Source organism: Cucurbita pepo, chromosome LG05 (genome assembly GCF_002806865.2).
Source record: "Cucurbita pepo subsp. pepo cultivar mu-cu-16 chromosome LG05, ASM280686v2, whole genome shotgun sequence".
Taxonomy (NCBI): Eukaryota; Viridiplantae; Streptophyta; class Magnoliopsida; order Cucurbitales; family Cucurbitaceae; genus Cucurbita; species Cucurbita pepo.
The window spans coordinates 854,066-879,159 of record NC_036642.1 but is presented as its reverse complement, the minus strand read 5'-3'; the positions used below and the strand labels follow the sequence as shown (position 1 = coordinate 879,159).

Genomic DNA, 25,094 nt, shown 5'->3' with positions numbered 1-25,094 from the left:
AAGTTAAAATATCAATCCATTACATTTCTAAATACCATCCATTACATTAAATAATAATCATAATCATAATTTTAATGTAAGAAAATTACCATTTTAAATTTGACTGAAAGTAAAAAAAAAAAAATTACAGAAGGTGGATATTGGTTGGACGGTCTAGATTCTGAAGATTAACGGTTAAAAAAAAAAGAAAATTTTTGGGGACAATTATTTTATTGTCGATGTGTTCACATTTGTAAAGGGCTCAAAGCTCTCTCCTTTTCTGCAAAATGTGAGATTTTTAGTGAGAGAAAGAACAAAACAATGGATGTCTTTGTTTTGTCTTTGTGGGTCTAAATTTTAACACACATTTCTTCTTCTTCTTCTGTTTATCTATTGGAAACCACCGACAGTGAAGAGAGAGACAGAGGTAAAGCATGTTTTTTTTTTCTCCTTTTTTTTTGGGTATTTTTCACTGAAAATCTCTCTTTTAGTGTTTTTTTTTTTTTTTTCCTTTAAAAATGAAGAAAAAAGATGAAAACTTTGTCCATTTTGGAGGATGTTTCATGGGGTTTTAAGCTTTGATTCTGTTAATATCTTTGCATGCTAAGAATCTAAGCAGATCTTTGATTTTTTTTTTTTTAATATTATTTTGTTGCAGGTTGGTGAATAAAGCAACGTAATAATATTTATATAAAAGAGAAGAATGTATGGGGATTGCCAAGTGATGTCAAGCAATATGGGAGCAAACATGGCTTCCTCTGAATCTCTCTTCTCTTCTCCCATTCAAAACCCTAATTTCAACTTCATTTCCAATTTCCACCATTTCCCTTCTATTGTTCCTGTAAGTTCTTAATTTCCCCTTTTTTATTTCTTCATTTTTTTGTGTTCTTTTCAAAAAAGTTTGGATTTTTATCTCTCAGAAGGAAGAAAATGGGTTGATTATGAGAGGAAAAGAAGATATGGAAAGTGGGTCTGGAAGTGAACAGCTTGTTGAAGAAAACCCAGGAATTGAAATGGAAAGTAATGATAATATTATGCAAAATCAGAAGAAAAAACGCTATCATAGGCATACTGCTCGCCAGATCCAAGAAATGGAAGCGTAAATTTCTCCTTTTTGTCTCTATTTTACCTTCTTTTTCTATTCTTACATTTGAACAACACCAAAGTTTGTTGCTTTTCACAGTTTGTTTAAGGAATGTCCACACCCAGATGACAAGCAGCGGCTCAAACTCAGCCAAGAACTCGGCCTCAAACCTCGCCAAGTCAAGTTTTGGTTCCAAAATCGAAGAACCCAAATGAAGGTTTGTAAAATAAATCAAGTCTAATCGAGAATTCGAACCTCTAACCTCTTAACTATGTTTTAGGTGAAATCATGCAAATCCATTTAATATTTCAGCTCAATTCTCAAGAAAAGTTCTTATTATTGGTAAACTGGGAACTGGGTACCCATTATGATGTTTACATAAAATATAAATTTTTTTAAAAATTAAATCTTTATAAGCTCCCATGGTTGTCTTCTTTTTACAGTCTGTCCTTCATTAATGTCACCCTGTGGTCGCTGTATTTATAACCCTAACTGCTCAAGTGTCTGTGTTTCCCAATGGCATTACAAATTAAATGCTCTCCCTTCAACTTTTACTTGTGTTTTAGAGGCTTAGTTTGTGGTTAATTTAGTTTAATTTGATTTGATTTGTTTTTCAGGCACAACAAGACAGATCTGATAACGTGATACTTAGGTCTGAAAATGATACCTTAAAGAATGAGAATTATAGACTGCAAACTGCCTTGAGAAACATTATATGCCCTAGCTGTGGAGGGCAAGGTATCCTTGGAGAGCCAAGCTTGGATGAACAACAGCTTCGCCTTGAGAATGCTAGACTTAGAGAACAGGTAAATTAATTAAACGCATTCATTTTGGGAAGGAAAACGAAGCATTCTTTATAAAGGTGTGGAAACCTCTCCCTAGTATATATGTTTTAGAAACCTTAAGGACAATATCTGCTAGCGGTGGGCTTGGACTGTTACAAATGGTATCAGAGCCAGACATCGAACAATATGCCAATGAGAAAGCTGACCTCGAAAGAGGGTGGACACGAGGTGGTGTGCCACTGAAGACACTGGTCCCGAAGGAGGGAGGATTGTAAGATCCCACATCTGTTTAGCGAAGAGGCTGAACCCTGAAAGGGGTGGACACGAAGCGATGTGCCAACTAAGACGCTGTGCCCTGAATAGGGGTGGATTGTGAGATCCCACATCGGTTCAACGAGGAGGTTTGAACCCCGAAAGGGGTGGATACGAGGCAGTGTGTCAACAAGGACACTGAGCTCTAAATGAGAGTGGATTGTGAGATCCCACGTCAGATGCGTTTTAAAAACCTTGAGGAGTCCACGGATAACAATAACAATATCTGCTAGGAATGAACTTTGTTATTACACATATTTTATGCAAATTTAAATGATATTCAAACCCAAAAAGAAAGTGTTTGTATGGTTAACAATATTCATATACAATTTGATAATAGTGCTTCAAAATTTTTATGTTAACAGTTGGAACAAGTTTGCTCCTTCACCTCAAGATACACTGGTCGCCCACTCCAAGGGATGTCCTCCACAGCTCCCCCTCTTATGCAGCCATCTCTTGATTTGGACATGAACATATACTCAAGGCAATACACAGAGGCCATGGTATCATCCTCCGAAATGATGCCATTGGCGTCGATGCTCCCGCCCGACGCCGCTCACTTCCCAGAAGGCGGTCTATTAATTGAGGAGGAAAAAACATTAGCTATGGATCTCGCTATATCGTCCATGGCTGAACTCGTGAAGATGTGCCGCTTAACCGAGCCGCTTTGGATTCGAAACAGCGAGAGCGGTAAGGAAGTTCTAAATGTAGAAGAACATGCCAGGATGTTTCCATGGCCATTGAACCTCAAACAACACTTGATGAATGAGTTTAGAACCGAAGCCACTCGTGATAGCGCCGTTGTTATAATGAACAGCATCACTCTCGTTGACGCCTTTCTCGACGCGGTAAGTTTGTTAATATAATTTAGCGTCGTAACACGAAAAATTGAGGGTTGTTTTGAATTGGGAATTTGATTTTCAGAACAAATGGATGGAGTTATTCCCTTCACTCGTGGCCAAAGCAAAAACTGTGCAAATCATTTCATCAAGTGTTTCAGGCCATGCGAGCGGCTCCCTTCGATTGGTAATAAAATCAAACCATTTAAATCCACAAGAACATCCAATTCTTCCCATCTCCAAAAAAGATGAACTTTTCTCCGTTTTGGATTTTGTTTTAGATGTATGCAGAACTTCAAGCTCTTTCTCCATTAATTCCGACGAGGGAAGCCCATTTCCTCCGGTGCTGCCAGCAGAACGCCGATGAAGGCAGCTGGGCAATTGTTGATTTTCCGATCGACAGCTTTCACGACAGCCTCCAACATTCATTTCCCAGATACAGGAGAAGGCCCTCCGGCTGCATTATCCAAGACATGCCCAACGGATATTCAAGGGTAAATTTTAATTATCCAAAAATTAAGGAAAAATTTAATCTTTTATTCCTTATTCTCCATCGAACCATGAAAGTCCCACATCTCTAATTTAGGGAATGAACATGGGTTTACTCTCTCTATGAGGCCTTTGGGCAAGCCCAAAGCAAAGCTATGAGAGCTTATGCTCAAAGTGGACAATATCATACTATTGTGGAGAGTCGTGTTCGTCTAACATTGTATCAGAGTCATGCCCTAAAACTTAGTCGTGCCAATAGATTGGTAAATCCTTGAAGGTCAACAAAGGACTTCAAAAGAAAAGAAGTCGAGCCTTTTCGAAGGCATAGTAAAAAATAACTAAGACTTCAAAAGAAAAAAAAGTCGAGTCTCGATTAAGGGAAGACGTACTTTATTTGAGGGGAAGTGTTGGATGATGAAAGTCCCACATATGCTAATTGAGGGAATGATCATGAGTTTATAATCAAATAATACTCTCTCCATTGGCATGAAGTCTTTTCGGGAAACTCAAAGAAAGACTATGAGAACTTATACTTAAAGTGAACAATATCATACCATTGTTTAGAGTCGTATTCGTCTAACATTCTTTGACCCTTTATCTTCTAGGTTACATGGGTGGAGCACGCAGAGATAGAAGAGAAGCCAATCCATCAAATATTCAANAATTCAAAGCAAGACTATGAGAACTTATACTCAAAGTGAACAATATCATACCACTGTTTAGAGTCGTGTTCGTCTAACATTCTTTGACCCTTTATCTTGTAGGTTACATGGGTGGAGCACGCAGAGATAGAAGAGAAGCCAATCCATCAAATATTCAATAATTTTGTTCATAGTGGAATGGCTTTTGGGGCGCATCGCTGGTTAGCTATTTTACAAAGACAATGCGAGAGAATTGCAAGCCTCATGGCTCGAAACATTTCTGATCTTGGAGGTTCTCTCTCTTTTATGATTCTTTTTAAACTTCAATTAATAAAACCATGATGTGTAATGGTTTCTTTGGGGTTTTTTCAGTGATACCTTCACCAGAAGCAAGACAGAACTTAATGAAATTGGCACAAAGAATGACCAGAACTTTCTCACTTAACATAAGCACCTCCGGTGGCCAGTCATGGACCGCGTTGTCCGATTCTCCTGATGATACTGTTCGTATAACGACCCGAAAAATCGTCGAGCCCGGCCAACCTAATGGGGTTATTCTTAGTGCTGTCTCCACCACTTGGCTTCCCTATCCTCATTACGGTGTCTTCGATCTTCTTCGAGATGAACGACAACGATCTCAGGTATATTTTAACCTAATTTCATCGGCCGATATTATTATGAAATTTGATTTAAAATATATAAAGATATTTATAGAATATATTTTAATCTAATTTGATAATATATCTATATATATATTTATTTATTTATTTTGGTAGTATATATATATTTTTTTAAGAGTTGGTTGATAGTATATTTTAGTTGATAGCTTGTATCCTATTTCCACGTCTGTTTCTCATTCCTGTGGATGCTTCAGCTGGAGGTTCTTTCCAATGGGAATTCACTGCACGAGGTTGCTCACATTGCTAATGGCTCCCACCCTGGAAACTGCATATCTCTGCTTCGTATCAATGTGAGTTTTTCATGTAAATTCAAAAAAATTTAGGCTAAACTTTTGAAGTTATTTTCAATATTCAGCCAATTTTGTTTGATGGGAGCTACATAAATATTTTCAGGTGGCCAGCAATTTCTCCCAGCATGTTGAGCTGATGCTGCAGGAGAGCTGCACGGACCAGTCCGGCAGCCTCGTCGTCTTCGCTACCATCGACGTCGATTCAATTCAGTTAGCCATGAGCGGAGAAGACTCCTCCAGCATTCCCCTCCTCCCCATAGGATTTTCCATCGTCCCCGTTGTCGATTCGACTGCCGATGGACGCCTAGCATCATCGCCACCCAAGGACGGTGCTACTAATGCTGCAGTTGTCAACTCCGGCTGCTTACTTACCGTCGGCCTGCAAGTTCTAGCCAGCACCATTCCATCGGCGAAGCTCAACTTGTCTAGTGTAACCGCCATCAACAACCAGCTCTGTAACACGCTCCACCAAATTAACGCTGCTCTTGGCTGCAGCTCAACTCAGCTCGAGAATGCCAATGCCACTGTCGACCAGAATACTGCACTGCCGCTGCCGACACAACCGCCACCCAAGCAATAAGCTCCGATCGCATGGTTTGGAAAGAATGAAGAAGCTGTCAGCTCCCAATTACCCAAAATCTCCCTCCCTCATGCCACCTTGACGTGAATTCCAAGGGTAATTTCGGTAACTTGAAAAAAAAATGCTAGGGCTTTTGAGCGGGAGATTGTGGATAATTGGGAGAGAGAGAGAGAGAGAGAGAGAGAGAGTAAATTAGTTTTAAAAAGTGTAATTAATTATAAATATAGTAAGTAGTAGTTTTTGGAGGGTAAATAAGAGAGAGATTAGGGTAAAAATGTTTGATGTATGGATGTGGATGAAGGTGTAGGTTTGTTGTGGAAGTCAAGAACGCACCAGATAAAATCCTTGATCTCTGACAATACTGTCAGAAAGTGGGGCCCTGTCCAGTCAGCAAGGTTTGTGGTTCGGGCATTGACTTCTTCTGCTTAATGCTGTGTCTGTCAGACGGCGTCGTTTCGCTTGCTTTTCAATTCTTATTTTTGTTAAGATGAATCATTATGACTCTAAATTTAATGCTTTTCGTCAATTTCCTTTTCTACCCTTCTTCAATTTTATCCTTAATATTTTAGAATTTGTTTTATTTATTTATTTTTCTTTTTTTTTCCGGTTTATTTATCNTTATTTTGGTAGTATATATATATTTTTTTAAGAGTTGGTTGATAGTATATTTTAGTTGATAGCTTGTATCCTATTTCCACGTCTGTTTCTCATTCCTGTGGATGCTTCAGCTGGAGGTTCTTTCCAATGGGAATTCACTGCACGAGGTTGCTCACATTGCTAATGGCTCCCACCCTGGAAACTGCATATCTCTGCTTCGTATCAATGTGAGTTTTTCATGTAAATTCAAAAAAATTTAGGCTAAACTTTTGAAGTTATTTTCAATATTCAGCCAATTTTGTTTGATGGGAGCTACATAAATATTTTCAGGTGGCCAGCAATTTCTCCCAGCATGTTGAGCTGATGCTGCAGGAGAGCTGCACGGACCAGTCCGGCAGCCTCGTCGTCTTCGCTACCATCGACGTCGATTCAATTCAGTTAGCCATGAGCGGAGAAGACTCCTCCAGCATTCCCCTCCTCCCCATAGGATTTTCCATCGTCCCCGTTGTCGATTCGACTGCCGATGGACGCCTAGCATCATCGCCACCCAAGGACGGTGCTACTAATGCTGCAGTTGTCAACTCCGGCTGCTTACTTACCGTCGGCCTGCAAGTTCTAGCCAGCACCATTCCATCGGCGAAGCTCAACTTGTCTAGTGTAACCGCCATCAACAACCAGCTCTGTAACACGCTCCACCAAATTAACGCTGCTCTTGGCTGCAGCTCAACTCAGCTCGAGAATGCCAATGCCACTGTCGACCAGAATACTGCACTGCCGCTGCCGACACAACCGCCACCCAAGCAATAAGCTCCGATCGCATGGTTTGGAAAGAATGAAGAAGCTGTCAGCTCCCAATTACCCAAAATCTCCCTCCCTCATGCCACCTTGACGTGAATTCCAAGGGTAATTTCGGTAACTTGAAAAAAAAATGCTAGGGCTTTTGAGCGGGAGATTGTGGATAATTGGGAGAGAGAGAGAGAGAGAGAGAGAGAGAGTAAATTAGTTTTAAAAAGTGTAATTAATTATAAATATAGTAAGTAGTAGTTTTTGGAGGGTAAATAAGAGAGAGATTAGGGTAAAAATGTTTGATGTATGGATGTGGATGAAGGTGTAGGTTTGTTGTGGAAGTCAAGAACGCACCAGATAAAATCCTTGATCTCTGACAATACTGTCAGAAAGTGGGGCCCTGTCCAGTCAGCAAGGTTTGTGGTTCGGGCATTGACTTCTTCTGCTTAATGCTGTGTCTGTCAGACGGCGTCGTTTCGCTTGCTTTTCAATTCTTATTTTTGTTAAGATGAATCATTATGACTCTAAATTTAATGCTTTTCGTCAATTTCCTTTTCTACCCTTCTTCAATTTTATCCTTAATATTTTAGAATTTGATTTTTTTCTTTCAATTTTAATTTTAATATTTCCATTTTTTTTTTGTTTAAAAAAAAAATCAAAATCAATTTTGAGTTCCTATCTTTTTTTTTTCTTTTTTTCATATCAATTCCATGGGTTATGTTATTAATGTGATGTATTTAATTTATGAAAAATACTTTTTGATAAAGTTTGGACCATATTCTTAAATAATTATGGTAAAGTATATTTTTTTAGACATTACTTAAAATGTTGAAACATGTCATTTGAAATGGTGTGCATTATTTATACTTTGATTAAATAGCAGAGATGGATAATAATGTATAGTTAGGTACATTATATTAATGATATATTGGTTCATAAATTCTTATCGATTTAAAATTTTACAAAAAAATTAGTGATACATCTTTTTACATTAAGCTCGTACGAATTTTGTTAAAAAGAATATTCATACACATTGTATTTAAATAGATAACCATTTAAATTTTACAATTTGCAAACTCAAAACCTCACAACTAAAAAATCACATATTACGATTCTGTTTTTTACTCCCGATCCTTCCCGCCAGAAACTCGCCTTTCCCGCCGGGAAACCGCTTCAACCTCCGGGTACGTATTCGTCTCTTCCGAATACCGCTTATCATTCTCATTTTCCATACTCTTTTTGCTCTGATTGATTTGAGAATGGCTTTCGATCTGCAAGTGACTAGTCTGAGAACTCGGTTTTGTCTCGTTTGTGATCAGCCTGCTGCTCGTTGAAGTCTTGGTTCTGACTGTTCGTGATCATGACTATGACCTGAGTTTATTTTTCCGGATTTTAGATTTCCTTCGTGGTTCTGCTCTTTTTCGGCGAAGTGATCACATACGGAGGCGTGTACGGAGTGATTTCGGCATGAGATGGTACTGATCCCGACTCTTTGTTTTTTTGCTCTGAGTATGAACTTTCTTGTAGCCACACAATATTGTCATTCGCTTCTTTTCAAGCTGATCGCTCTCTTTCCTCATGTTCGCTGAGATCTTGTACATTGTTTGGTTTCAGAGAAGTATCAGAAACGACAAACAATTTTTGTTTGCGTTCTTCACTTAAAAATTCTCGAATCTTTTATGCAGCTTTCTGACTCGCAGAAAGTCTAAAGAGGAAATGGTTGAGTGGATGAACTTTTCTCCGGCTCGAAACTTTAGAAACTCTTTGTTTTTATCCATCTATTCATCTAATTTTGAATTTAATTTTCAGTTGTGTTTTTCCTCTAAAACTAGGACGCTGGACTTCCTTTTGAACTGTGAAGAACTTAATTGTATTTTAAAACAGATTTAACATAATATTATGTTGAGGTCGAACGCTTGCATTTTAGCAACATCTCATTGAACTGTTGTTTTCATTAATTATAATTCTGTCTCGTGCGGTACAAGTTCAGGTGCACTTACTGGTGAACATTAGCATGTTGGTTTGCCTGTGCTCTGTCTGTGTTCCGTGATAAGAATTGTAACTGACGTGCCTGAGTTTAGCTGATATAGTTTTAGATGAAGCTAGTTAATCTGTTCGATTTAAGTGTTTTTTTATCCAACTTGATCAAGTGAAATAGGTAATAACTGCAATTCTACAAGCCTTGTTCCTCAATAGCTTCTCAAGTTCAAATATCATGTACAAAATCAAAACTGAAATTTAGTCCTTAGCTAGTTGTACAGCCACATTTGCTATTTCATCCTGATTATAGTGTTGACGGGTGGAAGGACGAATCTACATGACCAGAGAGTCTAAAAATAGCATAGAGTTTCTTTAACGAAAAAGGATTCAGCGAACGAAATCCGAAGCTGTTGCTGGGACAGTTACCGTAACAAATATGTTGATCAGAAGTGACGGAGATGCTTTAAGAGCTTCGATATCTCGTGGCAAGAAATTTCACGACGATATGGATTCATTTTCCTGGTCAAATGGTCCTTCTAATAGGAATAAAGACTTTTCAAAGAGAAAAATTGATAAGTTTCACTGCAGTGATCTAGAATGGATTGATGAGATTCCAGAATGTCCCGTGTATCATCCCTCAGAAGGGGAATTTGAGGATCCTCTGGTTTATTTGCAGAAGATTGCTCCGGAAGCCTCCAGATATGGTCAGGTACCCTATTTTTTTCGATGCAAATCATAATTCCATGCCATATCTTAATTTTTTATGGATCTGAGAGCTTTAAATGATAATATTTTAGTTAGGCATTGCAATCCAGATATGGTCAGACACCCTATTTTTTCTATTCAAATCGTAATTCCAAGCCATATCTTAATTTTTTATGGATGTGAGAGCTTTAAATAACAATGAATGCTAGCTAGGCTTGAAATTTGGGATGTGAGAGCTTCAAAACATCAAGTTGTGTTCACTCGCATACTGCTTTGAAATTTGGGATATGCGGTACTAGTGGTGGAATAGAATTTGGTTTTGGTTATTTTGTGATGTTTAAAAACATTACCTATTATTCATATTCGTTCCCATTATTATTATTTTTGTTTAAACAAACGCTTCTCTATGAAGATTACGGACTTCGCTGAAAATTTTGAAGTCAAGACTGATCACTTTAAATGTTTGAATATGTAATTATCGTTTTCAATTCCTCAATACGTTTGATCACTGCCTTCTCATTATCACTTGGCTTGGTTTGTCAGTGATCGTTCTATGTATTTTGTTATATTGCTATTACACAGCACAAATTTCCACACTTGGCCAGTGTGTATAAACGTAATGTATCATATGCCCGTATTAAATTTTATTGATTTCGTTAATGCATAATAGAGATGGCCATTTGCATTGTTAAATAAACATTGTGAATTAATTGTTGATAGCTGTGAGCCTGTGACTACTTGTGATTGTGTGGGATGAGTCACTTTGTTTTTAGTTTTCTTTCTTGGTTGAGTTATAGACTTGGCTTTCTTTTGTAGGGATTTTCTCTTAGCTCTTCTATCTCTTCTGTAAGTTTTCGAAGACTTTCATCATTCCCGCTGAAATATTTTCATGACTTTTATACTTCCACAGACCTTTTCCCTTATTCACATAATCAAGGCTTCGCCCGTTTTTAATCATTTAATGGATTTGTTCGGTACAGAGGCGTTCCAACCATTTTAGTGCTCCCATTTTTAAAAACATTTAGTCTGAACATTATCAAAATGTGTCCTTAAATTATCGTTAGCAATTCTGGATAAGCTAAGCTTCATACAGGTTGAACTAATGAGACATGATACTCCGAAAGTTGCAATGCTTTAGTTTCTTACATGACTTCGGTTGGATCCTTCAGGGAATTACTGTGCCAATGCTATATATTGGAATGCTGTTTAGTATATTTGCCTGGCGCATGTGGAGGATGGTTTCCTGTATAGGTACGTTACCAAAATAGTCAAGATTTTCAGTAATCGGTACTACCCCTGGGATGATTAATTATTTTCATTGTTTCTTTATGGTTCCTTTGTGGAGCATCAAAAACTTGGTATTGTATTCCAGATGATGCGGCTTTGAGATTGGAGAACGTTGTCAAAGAAAATGTGTACAGAGAGAGGATATTCTGTCAGCAAATGGTGAGTATGGAGCTTTTGATGTTCTTTCGGGAAAAACGGCACTGTTTCCTCCAAATATTCTGCTGAAGAGTATACCATGCTGGCTTTAGTCATGGTGAGACATTCTAATCATTATCCTGTATTTTTTTCTTGCACCTTATCCAATTATCGACATTTTTTCTTAGTTTGTAATGGGCAGTCTTTTCTTTTTCCTCTTCAAATCTATAGGCTTCAATTGTGGTGAAGCTGTGAACTTCGCCATTAGCTATTGGTTTCCTTTGGGTACTCTGGCTAGCCAGTGCATGCCCTTCTTAATTGAGTTCCTCTACTCACTCGCGAAGAACTTTTGTGTAATGAAGCAATGCTTCTACACACAAATTTAGAACTTGAAGATTCAGTTCATTCATTCGTGGATCAGTCTATCACCATTCCCTCAAGCTATCTCTTATGAGTCCGATTCGCTTCCACAATTGTGCTCGGTAGTTACTCATGAAATCCAGGGTTTGAACGGGGATTTCTCCAAGGTCCCATGGCACTATCCTCTGCAGTGTATGCATATGTCTGTTGCAGCTGTTGTGGACATCATGTGTGCCTTTGCCATGGTATACTTCCTCGTTTTCTGCTTGAGAAATATGTTTGACATCCTATCAAAAAATGAATAAAATAAATTGAAATGTTACACATGTTTGACATTTTGTTTAAAAATGATCGACCTCATTTATTTTTTCTTCTGAATGATGTATGTTTATATTGGGTCGTTGACTCTTTTGGCGTACAGAACTGACAGAATAGATTAACAAGACAAAGTGTTTGCTCCAAAGAGTCTTTTTGATAGGATTTCTTTTTAACGTATCACTTCGAAACTTTCATGTCTATCTATTAATTATCATCTTGAGGCTGTTGACTACAGCCTGCAATGAAGTATATATATATATATATATATATATATATAGGCAGGATTTTGACGAGTGGTGTCGCTGAAATATGTAGAACTGAAATGTCTGAGACTTCACGACGTCCAAAGCCAAACATTGTAAGATTTTGCTGTTTTCTTGAGATCTGGTTTTCGTTTCGTTTACAAAATTATTGAGATTTCTTCAGAAAAGAAAAAAAAAAAAAAGGATTGGAGGAAGGCCCACATTTTGATTTAACTGAAGTCTCATCTGTTGCTTCCTTCCAAGCAGATACAGAAGCATGCTTATAATGAATTTGGAAATCATAAAACCCCCAGTGTTTCTCAAGTGTCGTGTTATACATGCGAGCCTTTTCCTTCCCTTCAACCAGGGGAGAACTGTTCAAGATCAGCTATTCGACCTCCTGGGGACCATAATGATGATGATTAGGACGCAGAGATTTTAAGGGTTAAGCGTCAATCGTTGAGGATGAAAAGAACATCACAAATGATAATAGGACAAAGCAGCCTGCTCAACAGGTAGGGTACTTTGGATAAAGTAGTGTTCAGTTAAGATCTAATTAAGTATCTAAGATTTTTTTAAAAAAATCATTCTTTATTTGAATTTTCATTGAAGTTAAGATTATATATGCACTTTATGGAATGCTGTAAATTAAATCTTGACATTCATAAACTGAAAGGTTTGATGTTAATTTTGACAAGAATCTAAGATGATTGAAAGCTACCTAAAATCAGTTAAGTTCTTGCTCAGTTCTCATAAAAAAAATATGGGCATTTAGTATAGAGCTTCATTCCTTAATTTTCTTTACAAAGTTTTCAGATGTAGATTCTGCTCAGAACTAAAATCCTCTAGTCCTCTTTTGGAGGTAGTATGTTTGAGTAGCTTCATTGTCATTGTTTAACCTTCTTTCCTTTTCAAGTATCCACATTTGAAATAAAATAGGGTTCAGTCTCCTTCATTGTTTGTAATGCTAATGAAGCAATAGCCATTTAATTTTTTTATTTTTTTTATTTTTTATCAAACTATATACATAATTTTTTCTTATTTAGAACAATTTACCCAAATCTTTTGCGAGCCTGCTGAATATTAGAAACTACCGATTATTCTGACTGATTTCACGTGTTTCTTTCTTGTAGGGTCTCAAAAGATTGAAAAAAACTCCATCCACATGCAAGGTGTGGTAAATTAAAGTCATCGGTTTGTTGTAAAGCTGGCAAGTCAGGTTTCAAAGTATTTCGTACCAGTAAAGATGGTGTCTTTGTAGATAGATCTAACAGAACAACCATTCCCATCTCTATAAAGTTCAAGAGATTCAGCATTAAGGAAGCAAGGAGTAGACAACAGCTTGAGCACCACAGGAAAGAAGTGTTCTGTTATGAACAGGGAAAACACCTCACACCAACCTCTCCCTGCTGTTGGCTGTGGGCCAAACCGCCTTAAAGTCAGAAGTCCTGCGTCATTCCTGGGGTCTCACCGCAGGCTGCATTGAATCTTTTGGTTACAAGGTAGTGTCCAGGAATCAGGTTAGTGATCCATCCGCACAGCAGTTTACTTTTCTGCCTTATTTTTATAATATTATTCTCTCTAATTGGGTCTTAAAGATACAAAAAAAAAAAGAAAAAAAAAAGGGAGAGCCTTCCTGCAAGGAGGTGATGATATTAGGAGATTGTGGATAAAATTGATATGTAGTTAGATCACATGCTGATTAACAGGCAATACCACCTGCATGTTAAATAAAATTGCCTCTTTGATTCTCATCTTCTTTGTTATTATTTATTTTTGTTGTCAAACTAACTGAATAACATGCAGAAAAAAAGCCTTTTTTTCTTCCCTCATGTATTAGGTGAGCCCCGCGCTTCTGCTTTCCATCAAATGCTTGTCTATGGGTAGCGCTATTCAAGTAAGTTGGTCTTCTGAGTTAGGAACATCTGAATTATTTAATTTGGATTTAAGTTATATTTTAGCTTCTCCACTCTTCAATAAAATTTGTTGGATTCTTAAATTATATATATATGTGTGTGTGTGTGTGGATAAATGATCAATGAAAATAAAAAAACTTAATTTAGGACCAACCATAATTTATAGGGTCAGAGCCTAAACATAGTTTATATAACTAATAACTTTCGGCTATTCCCTGTTTTCTTGTAATGAGTTGGGCCTTGCTATTTAATATGACCACAAGGAGGTACATTACCACCAACTATGAGCCCACCTCTATTCATAAAACAACCCTTCTTTCAGCTATTTCACCACATGGGGAAAAGATTGGTAAACAACCTAATTTATAGACAACATTGATGGAAACCATCAAAATTACTACTCTATCATGTGGTCAGCATTGTTTGAAAACTCAAAAGAAATTACCATCCACTAAGAGGTTAGAATTTGAAGATGAAAATACATAAATTTATAATTTTCTGGTAGAAATTACAACAAATAAACAACACACCTTTATTAGTAAAGGATAACCCTTTTTTCTTTCTTTTCCTTGTCAATTAAAACTGAGAGGACATGAACATGAACATGGAATTATTCACTAATAATGTCTAAATCAAATGGCAACCACCACCAAATTGCTCCACAAAACGTCATATTCCTATTTTGTGGGGCATGTTTGCTCCTCTTATGTCAAACATAGATTACATTCTTCTTCCTTGAAGAAAAAAAAAAGGAAATTAAAAAGGGTTTGATGCGTGGGACTGACCCTCCTTTATAATCATTTCCAGCTTCATTATTTGAAGAGAATATTATGTGTTGAATGGAGAAAAAAAAAAAGTTAGAGACCAGAAATTGAGATATTGGAATGGAACAAAGCAAAGAAAATGTAGTTAATGGTTTCTTGTCAAAAAATCTTGCTTTATATGACACTTCCTAACATATTAACCTTCTCTTTGTTAGCTTTTCAAAAGATTCATCATGTTTCATCTTTTTGTTATTTGCCACTTTCCTTTCCTTTAATTATGCCATTGGCCATTCATTGGGAGAACAAAATATTCATTAAATCTTTCAGATTTATATTCCTCAATATCCATTATCTCATTTTATGATATTAGTTCATCTTAATATTTTCTTGCTCTCAATTTTTAAAAAGGAACAAAAAGTCATCAATTATTATTATTATTATTTCAACCACAATGATATCATCGTTCTCATTAAAACAATATAAACTTTACAGCTATAAAAGTCTTTTTTATTTCCATACCAAAAAAAAAAAAAAAATGTTAGTAATTTTTTAAAGTAAAAGATTTGGGTTTTTGTTTTATTTTTTTTTTAAGAATAAGTAAAAGCATTATTTATTTGAGGTGAGAGAAAAAGAAGGAAGGGATATAATCGAAAAGGGATAAAAAAAAAAAGATTTTTAGTTCCAATTCCACTTCTTAATTCTCTTCCAAATAAGAATCACACAACCAAATCAATCAAGGTTTGTCTGTTAATAAAGTTTGATTTATTTATAGATTATTGTCACAAAATCATGTACTCTCCATTCCCATGATGGATTAATTTTTGCTTAACTTTTACTTTATTATTATTTATTTCTAAGTTTAAAAAAAATCAATCAACTTTAATATTGTGTGGTTTAGGATTATCTTAGCTTCTGATTTGATTCAAAGCAGAGCAAGCTCCACCCAATTGTCCGACAATGGAAAATGAAGAATTCAATCCAGACGAATTAGTTTTTTTTTTTTNCCCCTTTAATTATATTATCTAATTATATAATCTTTTGATGTGACATAAAAATAGGAAGAAAAACTTTTGCAAGCATTTAGAATTCAATACTTTGTTTATGATTTAATTTCTTAAACAGATTTGAGTTTTACATTAACATAAGTAATGCACATGCACTAAATGCATCCCATAAACTTCTTCCTATTGCTCAAATAAACTCTTTTTGTAATGTCCTAGGTTGGAGTTGTACCAAGATTTAAATTTTAGATTCGATATCTAATGATTCAAACATTCACTTAATGTTCACTTAATGTTGTTTACAACAAGATAATCTTACCTACTTATCTTGAACTGTTTCTTGGTACGGAGATTTTACTCACAAACCAGCACATATTCGTTTATCATGTCTTTTTCTCACTCACATGCTTCCTAACAAATTTTTAAAAGTCATCCAACATATAAGAGCTAGTCATTGGGCGGTGTGTCAATGAGTACGTTGACTCTCAAGGAGGTGGATTATTTGTTGGAGAGGGAAAGAAGTCTCTTCTTAGTAGACATATTTTAAAACTGTGAAATTGATGGCGATCCGTAACAAGTTAAAACGGAGAATATCTACTAGTAATGAATAAAGCTGCTACAGAATAACTTCAAAGGTAACTGTATAGATGATAATTCTCGATTCTTCAAGACTTTTTTAGCCATAATTTTAATTTGAATGTCACTCTTTTAATCTCTTCGTTTACTATAAACTTTATCTATACATCAATCATCAATGGTTCCATTTCTTTACCCCCTTTCAAATCCATCTAGAAAAAGAATAGTCTAAATAACTTTATTGGTCAACTTTACAAATTATTTCAACGACCAAATCCTTCATCTTTACTCATTCGAACCTACCTTACAAGAATCTTTATGGAGTGAATATAAACTCCCATCAAGTCAACTTAGAGCTAAATTCTCTGAAGTACTTTGGGAATGAGATTGTCTCCAACTGCTTTAAATTTTGTAGACTCCACAGTTTTAGCTATGTTTCCACAAAAATAAAGATCCCTTTTTACTCTTTCTTATTTATAATTAGATTTTTAGACGTTTTTAAGGTTTATAAAACTTCGAGTTTTGTTAATCCCCAAACCATATTTTACATTTGAGTAATTATAACTCGATGAATCTTTCTCCGACTTCTATGCAAATGGATTCGCTTTCGATTTAAGCTAAAACGGACACGGAACTAATATTTTGAATAAAAAGAAATAATGTATCAAACGAGAGATCGTTGTCATCAGAAAAGTGGTAGAAAAAATTACTCAAACGGCCAACTGTATTCACCATAAAAACTAATCGAATCAATCAAAATCAAACCTCGAAATAAACATGTAAATTTTTGCACACTAAAATTATGAAATAAAGTCTTCAATTCATTTATTTCGTCGCAATTAACACGACAAAAATAGATTAAAAATTCTTACCGTGTTGTATCATCTCTCTATCCAACGTTTGTTTCTATATAATAATGAATGAATCGAGACAATTAGAAAAGCGTGTTGATTTCGCTAAGCATTTATTTCATACACGACGATCGATATAAACAAATTAGCGAGTATATAAACCCTTCATAATTCCATCATCCAACCACTAATATTGAAAGAAAATAAAAAAAATAAAATAAAATAAAATAAAACTCTTCATTAAAGACACTATAAATTAATGTCAAAGATTGCATAGTAAATGGAAACATGTAGACCCATGCATGCATTTATTAAAATACTAACTTATCTATCTGAATTATTGTCTTTTAAAGTCGAAATTATTTATTTAAAAAAAAAAAGTTGAATTTTTCAAAATTCCAATATAATTAAATCGATCACGTGATCATAATTGTTGAATTCTCTCAGCTAAAGTTAAATAATTATTAATATGATTAGCTAAAATAAACTATGCTTAATAAATGTAATAAATTATAATTATTGTTACTATAATTAAAATTTACCGCTCACGTGAGAATTACTTTTATGGCATATTAATGTCAATAATGTTAAATTATTATTTTAAAATAAAATAATCAAGATACGTAATTTTTTAATTCAATTAAAAAACTCTAAAATATTATTAGTGGAGTAATTTATGTTTAAATTCTTGATTATAATTTTTAAAAAAAGTTTGTTTTTATTTTATATGGGCTCCAGCCCATATGATTCGGCTAAGTTCCCTTCTTGATTACGGCAATTTATAATAAAAACAAATTATAATTAATATTTTAATAATATGCATTGTGTCAGACCATACGCAAATAAAATAATAATATTAAGGAATCAGACCACAAAATTAAACTAATAATCGCATTAATATGGGATTCTCTTACTTTGTCTTAACTAAACCCATAGTCTTGAAATACTGAAAATCAAACCTTATTTTAATTTCCATTTACAACTTTTTCTTTAATAATAATTATAATAATTATAAATAATTACTGACAATTTTTAATTAGATGCTTCCACACTCTGATTAAAACAAAATTGGAAGCTGCTCTTTCCTCAATATCTGCATCTTCATAACCCTAATTCCACATTTTCATGCGCCTAAGTCTACATATCAATATATTTTATTTATATAAGCTCTTGAAATTAATCCCCACCGTTCATTTATCGTTAATAAATTAATAAAAAAAAATTGTTAGTCTGTGGAGATAACTTTTACTCTTAAAAGAAAAATTCAAGACAATATCATAAGAGAATGTTGGAGTCATCAGGGGTTGAATTAATGATTATTATGAGATTATTATAATATTTTATAAACTTTAAAAACTTTGGTCAATTGAATGAAATTTGACGGTTTAATATAAGACATAAATTAGACATCATATAAAGATGGTCGGTGTTTGTATTCATGTTCCACCTTAGTTTCCACTAAAATATCTAATTTGGGTAAATTATATAAAAACTATATATTAAAATTATAATATGGTTTAAATTTCATTGCTTCTAATGTTGTCTGAAAACCCTAGGAAACACAAACGCAAACGCAATTGTTTATCCATGTAATTAAATTACTTAACAATTTTGCAAAAACAAATCCCACTTGTGTCGTTGTCATTCAAATGGTATCTTCTCCATCTCGAGATAGGCCTTCACCAAATTCTTATTTTTATTTTTATTTTTATATCTTTAAAATAATATTAATTATTGGAATTATATATATATATATATATATATATATATATATATATATATATATATATATGAATTACTTTATATAATTTTAATTTCATCCATTTGAATATAAATCCTCATCTAGTGGTACCCACTTTCAATAAAGTCTTGTTTTAGTAGTTAAGAATTTATTGATGTTTCGTTTTATAATTGGATTTGTAGAATTTTCGTAATTGAGTTGGTGTACTATCGAGATTTCGAGAACTCCCTACTAAGACATCGATTCAAAGGTTCGGTCTCTATTCCCACATGTTATTAACTAAAAACGTCAATTTTGTGAATTGTTCGGTCTCTATTCCCACCGTTTAATTCATAAAATTTTAAAACTTTTTAACTATAGACTTCACCATGTGAAATATTCCTTAGTTGTTTCTATCCATATTTCATAAAAGTGTGAATTAATGTATCAAAAATAATTGAAAAATAAATTATAATAACGAGGATTCTAAACTTATTCAATGAAGTACATAACATTTATGTATCACTTCGAATAGCCCTTACAATATCATTTATTTCCATAGCTTCTTCAATGTCATCACGTTTTTATATGACATGTCTATCTACGTTTTTTTTTTCCTATACATTCTTACCCTCAATTGTAACGCCAAATTTTTTAAAATAAATTGGGATTGATCTCGTAACAGCTCAACCCCAATGCTAGTAGATATTGTTCGATTTGACCTGTTATGTATCATCATCAGCTCCACGGTTTTAAAATGCACCAGTTAAGAAGAGGCTTCCACACCCTAATAAGGAATGTTTCGTTCCCCTCTCCAATCAATGTGGAATCTCACAATCCACTCCCCTTGGGGGCCAGCCTCCTCACTGACACATGCCCCAGTGTTTAGCTTTGATATCATTTGTAACAGCTCAAGCCTACCACTAGCAGATATTGTCCGCTTTGACCCATTTTGTATTGTCGTCAGCCTCACGATTTTACAACGCATCTTTGAGGGAGAGGTTTCCATACTCTTATAAGAAATATATCGTTCCCCTCTCAAACCAGTGTAAGATCTCACATATCTTTTCTCTCCATGTACTTCTTTATATATATATATATATAATTTAAGAATCAAAAGATTCAAATCAGTAACATATTAGTTAAAAGATATATATCTTAATCAACTGAGTTAATCGAACGAAATATTTCTTATAAAGGTGTGGAAACCTCTCCCTAGTAGACGTGTTTAAAAAAATCGTGAAGCTGGTAATGATACGTCACAGACTAAAGCGAACAATATCTACTAGCAGTGGACTTATTGACTAATTTACTCTCTCCCGATTGCTTGAAGACTAAAATACTCATAAATTTTCAGGTGGGCATTGCCCAATTGGCTCCTCAAGTGGGTGGTCCTACAAAGCTATATTTGGCTCATTAATACATATATCTATATATATATATATATATATATATATATGTATGTATGGTTTTGTTGGTGTTATGGCTCATAAAGGGAGGTGTGCCCACAAATAATAATTATAAAAAAAAATAATAATAATAATAAGATGAAAAAGGAGAAATAGAGAGAGAGAAGAATGGGGAGTGTTTGGATTATCCAAAAAGTTAGGCAGAAATGAGTGATGTCGAAAGAGAAACCTCAAAAAAGCAAAGTTTAGAGCACAAAGGTAAAAGAAAGAAATGGTTGTTGTTTTTGTTAAACCCTAAACCCTAAACCCTAAATTCTAAACCCTAAACCCTAAATTCGAAACCCTAAACCTTTCCTTCTTCATCCCTTTCTATAACTCCCAACATATTCATTCTTCCCACTTTCCTTTCCTTTTCTTTTCATAAAAAGCTGAGAGAAAAACTCTCTTAACCAAACTCTTTTCCACCTTCAATCAAACTCCCCTTCCTTTTTTTACGATAATAAAGTCGACCTACTCATAATTATTTTGGATTTCGCGCTATTTTTATATCTTTAAAAAGCTTCATTCAAACCCTTTTCTGCATGTGAATGCATCGTTTGCACAATCATAACTTATGTATAATACTACTCGAGCTTAACCCTTATATGTCTTTTGTTTGTCTTTTTTCTAAAAAAAAAAACTTTAGTTTCATCTTTATTAAAATCACCCAAAAGAAAAATGTATCTTGGATGAGTATATGCAATAACTTTTAATTTCTTCACGATCATCCTCATTTGGATGTTGTAACCATTCAAGCCCACCGCGAGTAGATATTGTTCGTTTTAGATCCGTTACGTATCGTTATCCGCCTCACGATTTTAAAAAGCGTCTGCCAATGAAAGGTTTTTACATCTTTGTTCATTTATGTGTCAGGTCCTTTATTTGGTAATACACGTTGAATTCTATACTTTAAATTTTTTTTTTTTTTTTACTTTAAAAAAGGATGAAAAATGAAAAATAAAAAAATAATTTGATGGAAATGATGATGTGATGAAAACAAGGCATTGGAAAGTTCACTCAATCATTCTTTGTAACTCTAAAGGCAAAGATTGTTTTGTTTGAGAAATAAATTTGATTCGACGAAATGAGATTTGTTAGGTACATATTGACTAATTAAGAAAAGTAATTAAGCTTTGTTAAACCCAATCAAACCCCACTTTAAACTTAATTACAATTTTCTAAATCTAATTAGTTCTACCATTTTAATGGATTTTTTTTTTCTTTCTATTATACACAATATATATATAATTTCCTTTATTTCCATTTATGGAATGGAATCAAATAACAAGTTTCACAAGCTGACTCATGAAATTAGGAATATTTCCTTCACCATATGCTTCCTTCTCATAATTAAATATTTTATTTTTCCTTATTTTGCACAAAAGAAAAAAAAAAAAAACATAACAAAAGCCCACACTTCCTTCAATCATAAACACGTGTTTGTCAGCTATCCCCTAACGTCTGCCTCTAATACCATTCCTCGTCAGTCTTACAGTTTTAAAACGCGTATGTTATGAAGAGATTTCTACACCCTTTTAGAGAATACTTTGTTCCCCTCTCCAATAACGTGGGATCTCACAATTAACTTGATTTTCATTCTTAAAAAATATAAACGGTTATCGACAATTATAAGTAAACTAATGTTTTTTTTTTTTTTTTTTTTTTTTTTTTTTTNTTTATGAAATTATACCCGTCTTTTTTTTATTTTTTGAATGTATACACGTGACTAAACTTGGAGAAGAAAATGAATAACCTTATTAAAGACAGAATTTAGTTTGTTATTTAAGTTTGTCTGTTCATAATTGAAAGATTAAAAAAAGTATTTATAAGTTTAATTATAATAGTAGAAATTAGTTAAATTATTAAAAAAAAAACAGTAAAAATGATTTAGTATGAAGAAGGTAAATTAGTTTAAATGAGGAAATGGGTAATTATTGAAAAAAAAAAACAGACCTTATGTGTCTTGAAAATTAAATTTAGAAACAAATTCCAAAAATTAATGCCTCCTCTTTTACATTTATATGTACCAATATTCAATCATAGTATTTATGTTATTTATATTTTATGTTTAAAAATAAATTTCTTTTTTAATCTTTCTAATTTCGCTAATTATGTGTAGAATATAAAATAAATCAAATATATCATTCTAATCAAGTGTTATTGGTCTCTAAACTTCAAATAAATTTAATAAATTATTGAATTTTGTTAATTTATTAGACATTTAAAAGAATAATAATGAATATATGTTTATGTTTAGAGAAATGAGGAGTAAAAAATAATAATTAAAGAAGAAAGAAAGAAAGGTAAGGTAAAAACCAAAAGGGGAAGCAACACCTATCTTATTTACCTTTTCTCCCTTTTTCATCTTTTCCTAACTTTCTCACCTAGTAAGTACCCTACACCCTCTCTCTTCTTTCTCTCTCTTATTTCTCTCTCTTCTTTCTCTCTCTTATTTCTCTCTCTTCTTTCTCTCTCTTCTTTCTCTCTCTTCCATAGCTCCTCAAGTGTCATTTTCTCACATATACTTCACACAAAAGAAACAACCATTCACTTCATAGCTTGTCATTTCTTACCTCTTTCTTTCTATCAATCCCTCTCTCTCTCTCTCTCTAGAAGTTCATCAAAATCTGAAGAACAAAACAGAAAAAGAAGAACAACCCATTAATCTTCCCTGCCTTGCCTTCAAAACCCATATTCCCAAATCACCAACAAATCCACTGAGAAGAAGAAGGAGAAGGAAGAAATCAAGAAGAAATCGAGAAGAAGGTGGGTTTAAGATGGAGCTATTCCCTGCACAGCCAGATTTGTCGCTCCAAATTAGCCCTCCCAATACAAATAAACCCTCTTCCACTTGGAGAACAACAACACCCTCTCAAGAACATCTTGATTTGGGGTTTTGGAATAATCTCAATTTGGAGTCTGCTAAACCCACTCCCAAACATCACCCTACTAATCAACACTTTGATCTCTCCCTTTCCAACTTCACTCAAATTAACCAATACTCCAATATTCCTCCTCCTCCGCCTCCTCCTCTTCCTCACCACCACCACCCTGCCTTCCACGGCGGCGCTCACCTCTTCCAAACCCTACACAAAACCCACCACCCACCCACCATTTTCCACCACACTCCTCCGCCACCACCCACCACATCGCACCCTTTTCCAGGACAGAACAATGTTCAAGACTTGGCCTTTTTGCGACCCATTAGAGGAATTCCGGTGTACCATCAGACAACTAACCCCGCCGGCACTCCCTCCGCCAGCGGCCACGGCCAGATAATGATGCGATCCAGATTCTTGTCTAGGTTTCCGGCCAAACGCAGCATGAGAGCCCCAAGGATGCGATGGACATCCACTCTCCATGCTCGCTTTGTTCATGCTGTTGAACTCCTCGGCGGCCATGAAAGTATTCACCTTTCCTTTTACTCTCAAAACCATATTACTTTCCCGTGATGGGTTACGATAAATTTAATTATTTCTTTACATTTCGGCGACCAGGAGCGACGCCCAAGTCGGTTCTCGAGCTTATGGATGTCAAAGATCTAACCTTAGCCCATGTCAAATCTCATTTACAGGTATGCAACTCATAATCTCTTGATCTAAACCAAAATCCCATTTCAAAAATTTCTTTAAAAATTACACAAAACTCAAATTAGGGTTAACTTTGGGTAAGAAAATCAAAATCAAAGTGATTTCAATGCGTGGAGTGTGGCGATTGCATAAATGAAGATGGGGTTTTGCATCGTTGTTACATCCTTAATTAATTTGTGGCAGGAAGTTTGTCGAGTGGAAATCAAGTTTTTTTTTTTTTTTTTTTTTTTTTTTTTTTTTTTTTTTTTTTTTTTTTTTTTTTTTTTTTTTTTTTTTTTTTNATAAATATTTTCTGTGGAGGAGCTCAAATTCTTAGCTTTTCATTTTCTTCTAGATCTGATGGTTCTGCTTCTGCTAGCTAACAAACAGCTTTTTGCTTGGGAGAATGAGCCATACCAACTATGAGTAAAATTATTATTATTATTATTTTTAAATAAATAATAATAAAAGAAATTCAACTGTAACACATGCACACAAGACAAGGTAGCTCAGAGAGACTGTTTTCCAGTTGACAAGGCTTTGAAGAGTAAATGAAAGAAGTGGTAGCTGTTAAAATTTAATGTAAATTAATTTTTTTTTTTTTGTTTTAATCATTGAAGTCTTCAAACATTTTGGGATAAGTGTTTGTGTGGTTTAAACAAAAACATAACTATGTTTTTTTAGCTCAAAAATGTCTTGTTTTTTTTAAATCCACATGTTTTTTTATATATATATATATAATTTAGTCCCAAAATTAGTTGATATGAAGCTTTCATGTATAGTACTTGAAATGGGTGTATTTATATGTCCAAAAAAACATCAATGGAGTGAGTGTTGAGTGAGTGAGTGAGTGAGAGGAAGAAAACAAAAGCAAATAGAATAACCCATCATTACTCAATCATAGCTTCTTCAAAATCATTTCTTTTTTATTTTTATTTTCTTTTTAATTAACCAAACCTCCATAACTATGATTATATTCCATTTTTGGGGTTTTTTTATAGCTATTTTTGTTTAAATAATCCATTAAAAACCCACTTTTTAAATCTTATAATACCATAAAATTCCCATTGCAGATGTACCGTACAGTGAAGACCACAGACAGAGCAGCAGCTTCTTCAGGTGATTTTTTTTTTTCCTTTTTTTTTTACCCATTTTTCTTA

General features: G+C 34.3%; 3 protein-coding genes and 1 pseudogene across 4 annotated transcripts in view; all 4 read left to right on the top strand.

Moving 5' to 3' along the window:
• Nucleotides 1–221: 221 nt before the first annotated feature.
• LOC111795865 (homeobox-leucine zipper protein HDG5-like) lies at nucleotides 222–6,217 on the top strand. Its single transcript, XM_023678477.1, has 12 exons — nucleotides 222–406; nucleotides 638–820; nucleotides 900–1,078; nucleotides 1,163–1,280; nucleotides 1,681–1,869; nucleotides 2,526–3,008; nucleotides 3,085–3,186; nucleotides 3,281–3,493; nucleotides 4,253–4,421; nucleotides 4,502–4,770; nucleotides 5,004–5,099; nucleotides 5,203–6,217. The coding sequence occupies exons 2-12, from the start codon at nucleotides 683–685 to the stop codon at nucleotides 5,677–5,679; spliced, it is 2,433 nt and encodes an 810-aa protein (XP_023534245.1). The 5' UTR covers nucleotides 222–406; nucleotides 638–682; the 3' UTR covers nucleotides 5,680–6,217.
• On the top strand, nucleotides 5,965–7,621 carry LOC111794966 (homeobox-leucine zipper protein HDG5-like). Its single transcript, XM_023677186.1, has 3 exons — nucleotides 5,965–6,081; nucleotides 6,408–6,503; nucleotides 6,607–7,621. The coding sequence occupies exons 1-3, from the start codon at nucleotides 5,965–5,967 to the stop codon at nucleotides 7,081–7,083; spliced, it is 690 nt and encodes a 229-aa protein (XP_023532954.1). The 3' UTR covers nucleotides 7,084–7,621.
• A 512-nt stretch (nucleotides 7,622–8,133) lies between these two features.
• On the top strand, nucleotides 8,134–12,027 carry LOC111794634 (annotated as a pseudogene).
• Nucleotides 12,028–22,850: 10,823 nt separating this feature from the next.
• LOC111794580 (probable transcription factor KAN2) overlaps nucleotides 22,851–25,094 on the top strand; it is a 4,166-nt gene continuing 1,922 nt past the window's right edge. The window contains exons 1-3 of one of the 2 annotated variants that reach the window (XM_023676628.1): nucleotides 22,851–23,770; nucleotides 23,863–23,939; nucleotides 25,008–25,053. In XM_023676628.1, coding sequence (XP_023532396.1) covers nucleotides 23,143–23,770; nucleotides 23,863–23,939; nucleotides 25,008–25,053 — 751 coding nt within the window. In that variant the 5' untranslated portion in view covers nucleotides 22,851–23,142. The remainder of the gene's footprint in view (nucleotides 23,771–23,862; nucleotides 23,940–25,007; nucleotides 25,054–25,094) is intronic. The other variant, XM_023676627.1, reaches the window with a different exon arrangement.

Coding starts and splice junctions, on each gene's coding strand:
- LOC111795865 (XM_023678477.1), top strand. CDS start 683: ATGTATGGGGATTGCCAAGTGATGTCAAGCAATATGGGAGCAAACATG. Junction 3,494..4,252: donor TGCCCAACGGATATTCAAGG/GTAAATTTTAAT, acceptor TTTATCTTGTAG/GTTACATGGGTGGAGCACGC. Junction 4,771..5,003: donor ATGAACGACAACGATCTCAG/GTATATTTTAAC, acceptor TGGATGCTTCAG/CTGGAGGTTCTTTCCAATGG.
- LOC111794966 (XM_023677186.1), top strand. CDS start 5,965: ATGGATGTGGATGAAGGTGTAGGTTTGTTGTGGAAGTCAAGAACGCAC. Junction 6,082..6,407: donor TCCAGTCAGCAAGGTTTGTG/GTTCGGGCATTG, acceptor TGGATGCTTCAG/CTGGAGGTTCTTTCCAATGG. Junction 6,504..6,606: donor TATCTCTGCTTCGTATCAAT/GTGAGTTTTTCA, acceptor AAATATTTTCAG/GTGGCCAGCAATTTCTCCCA.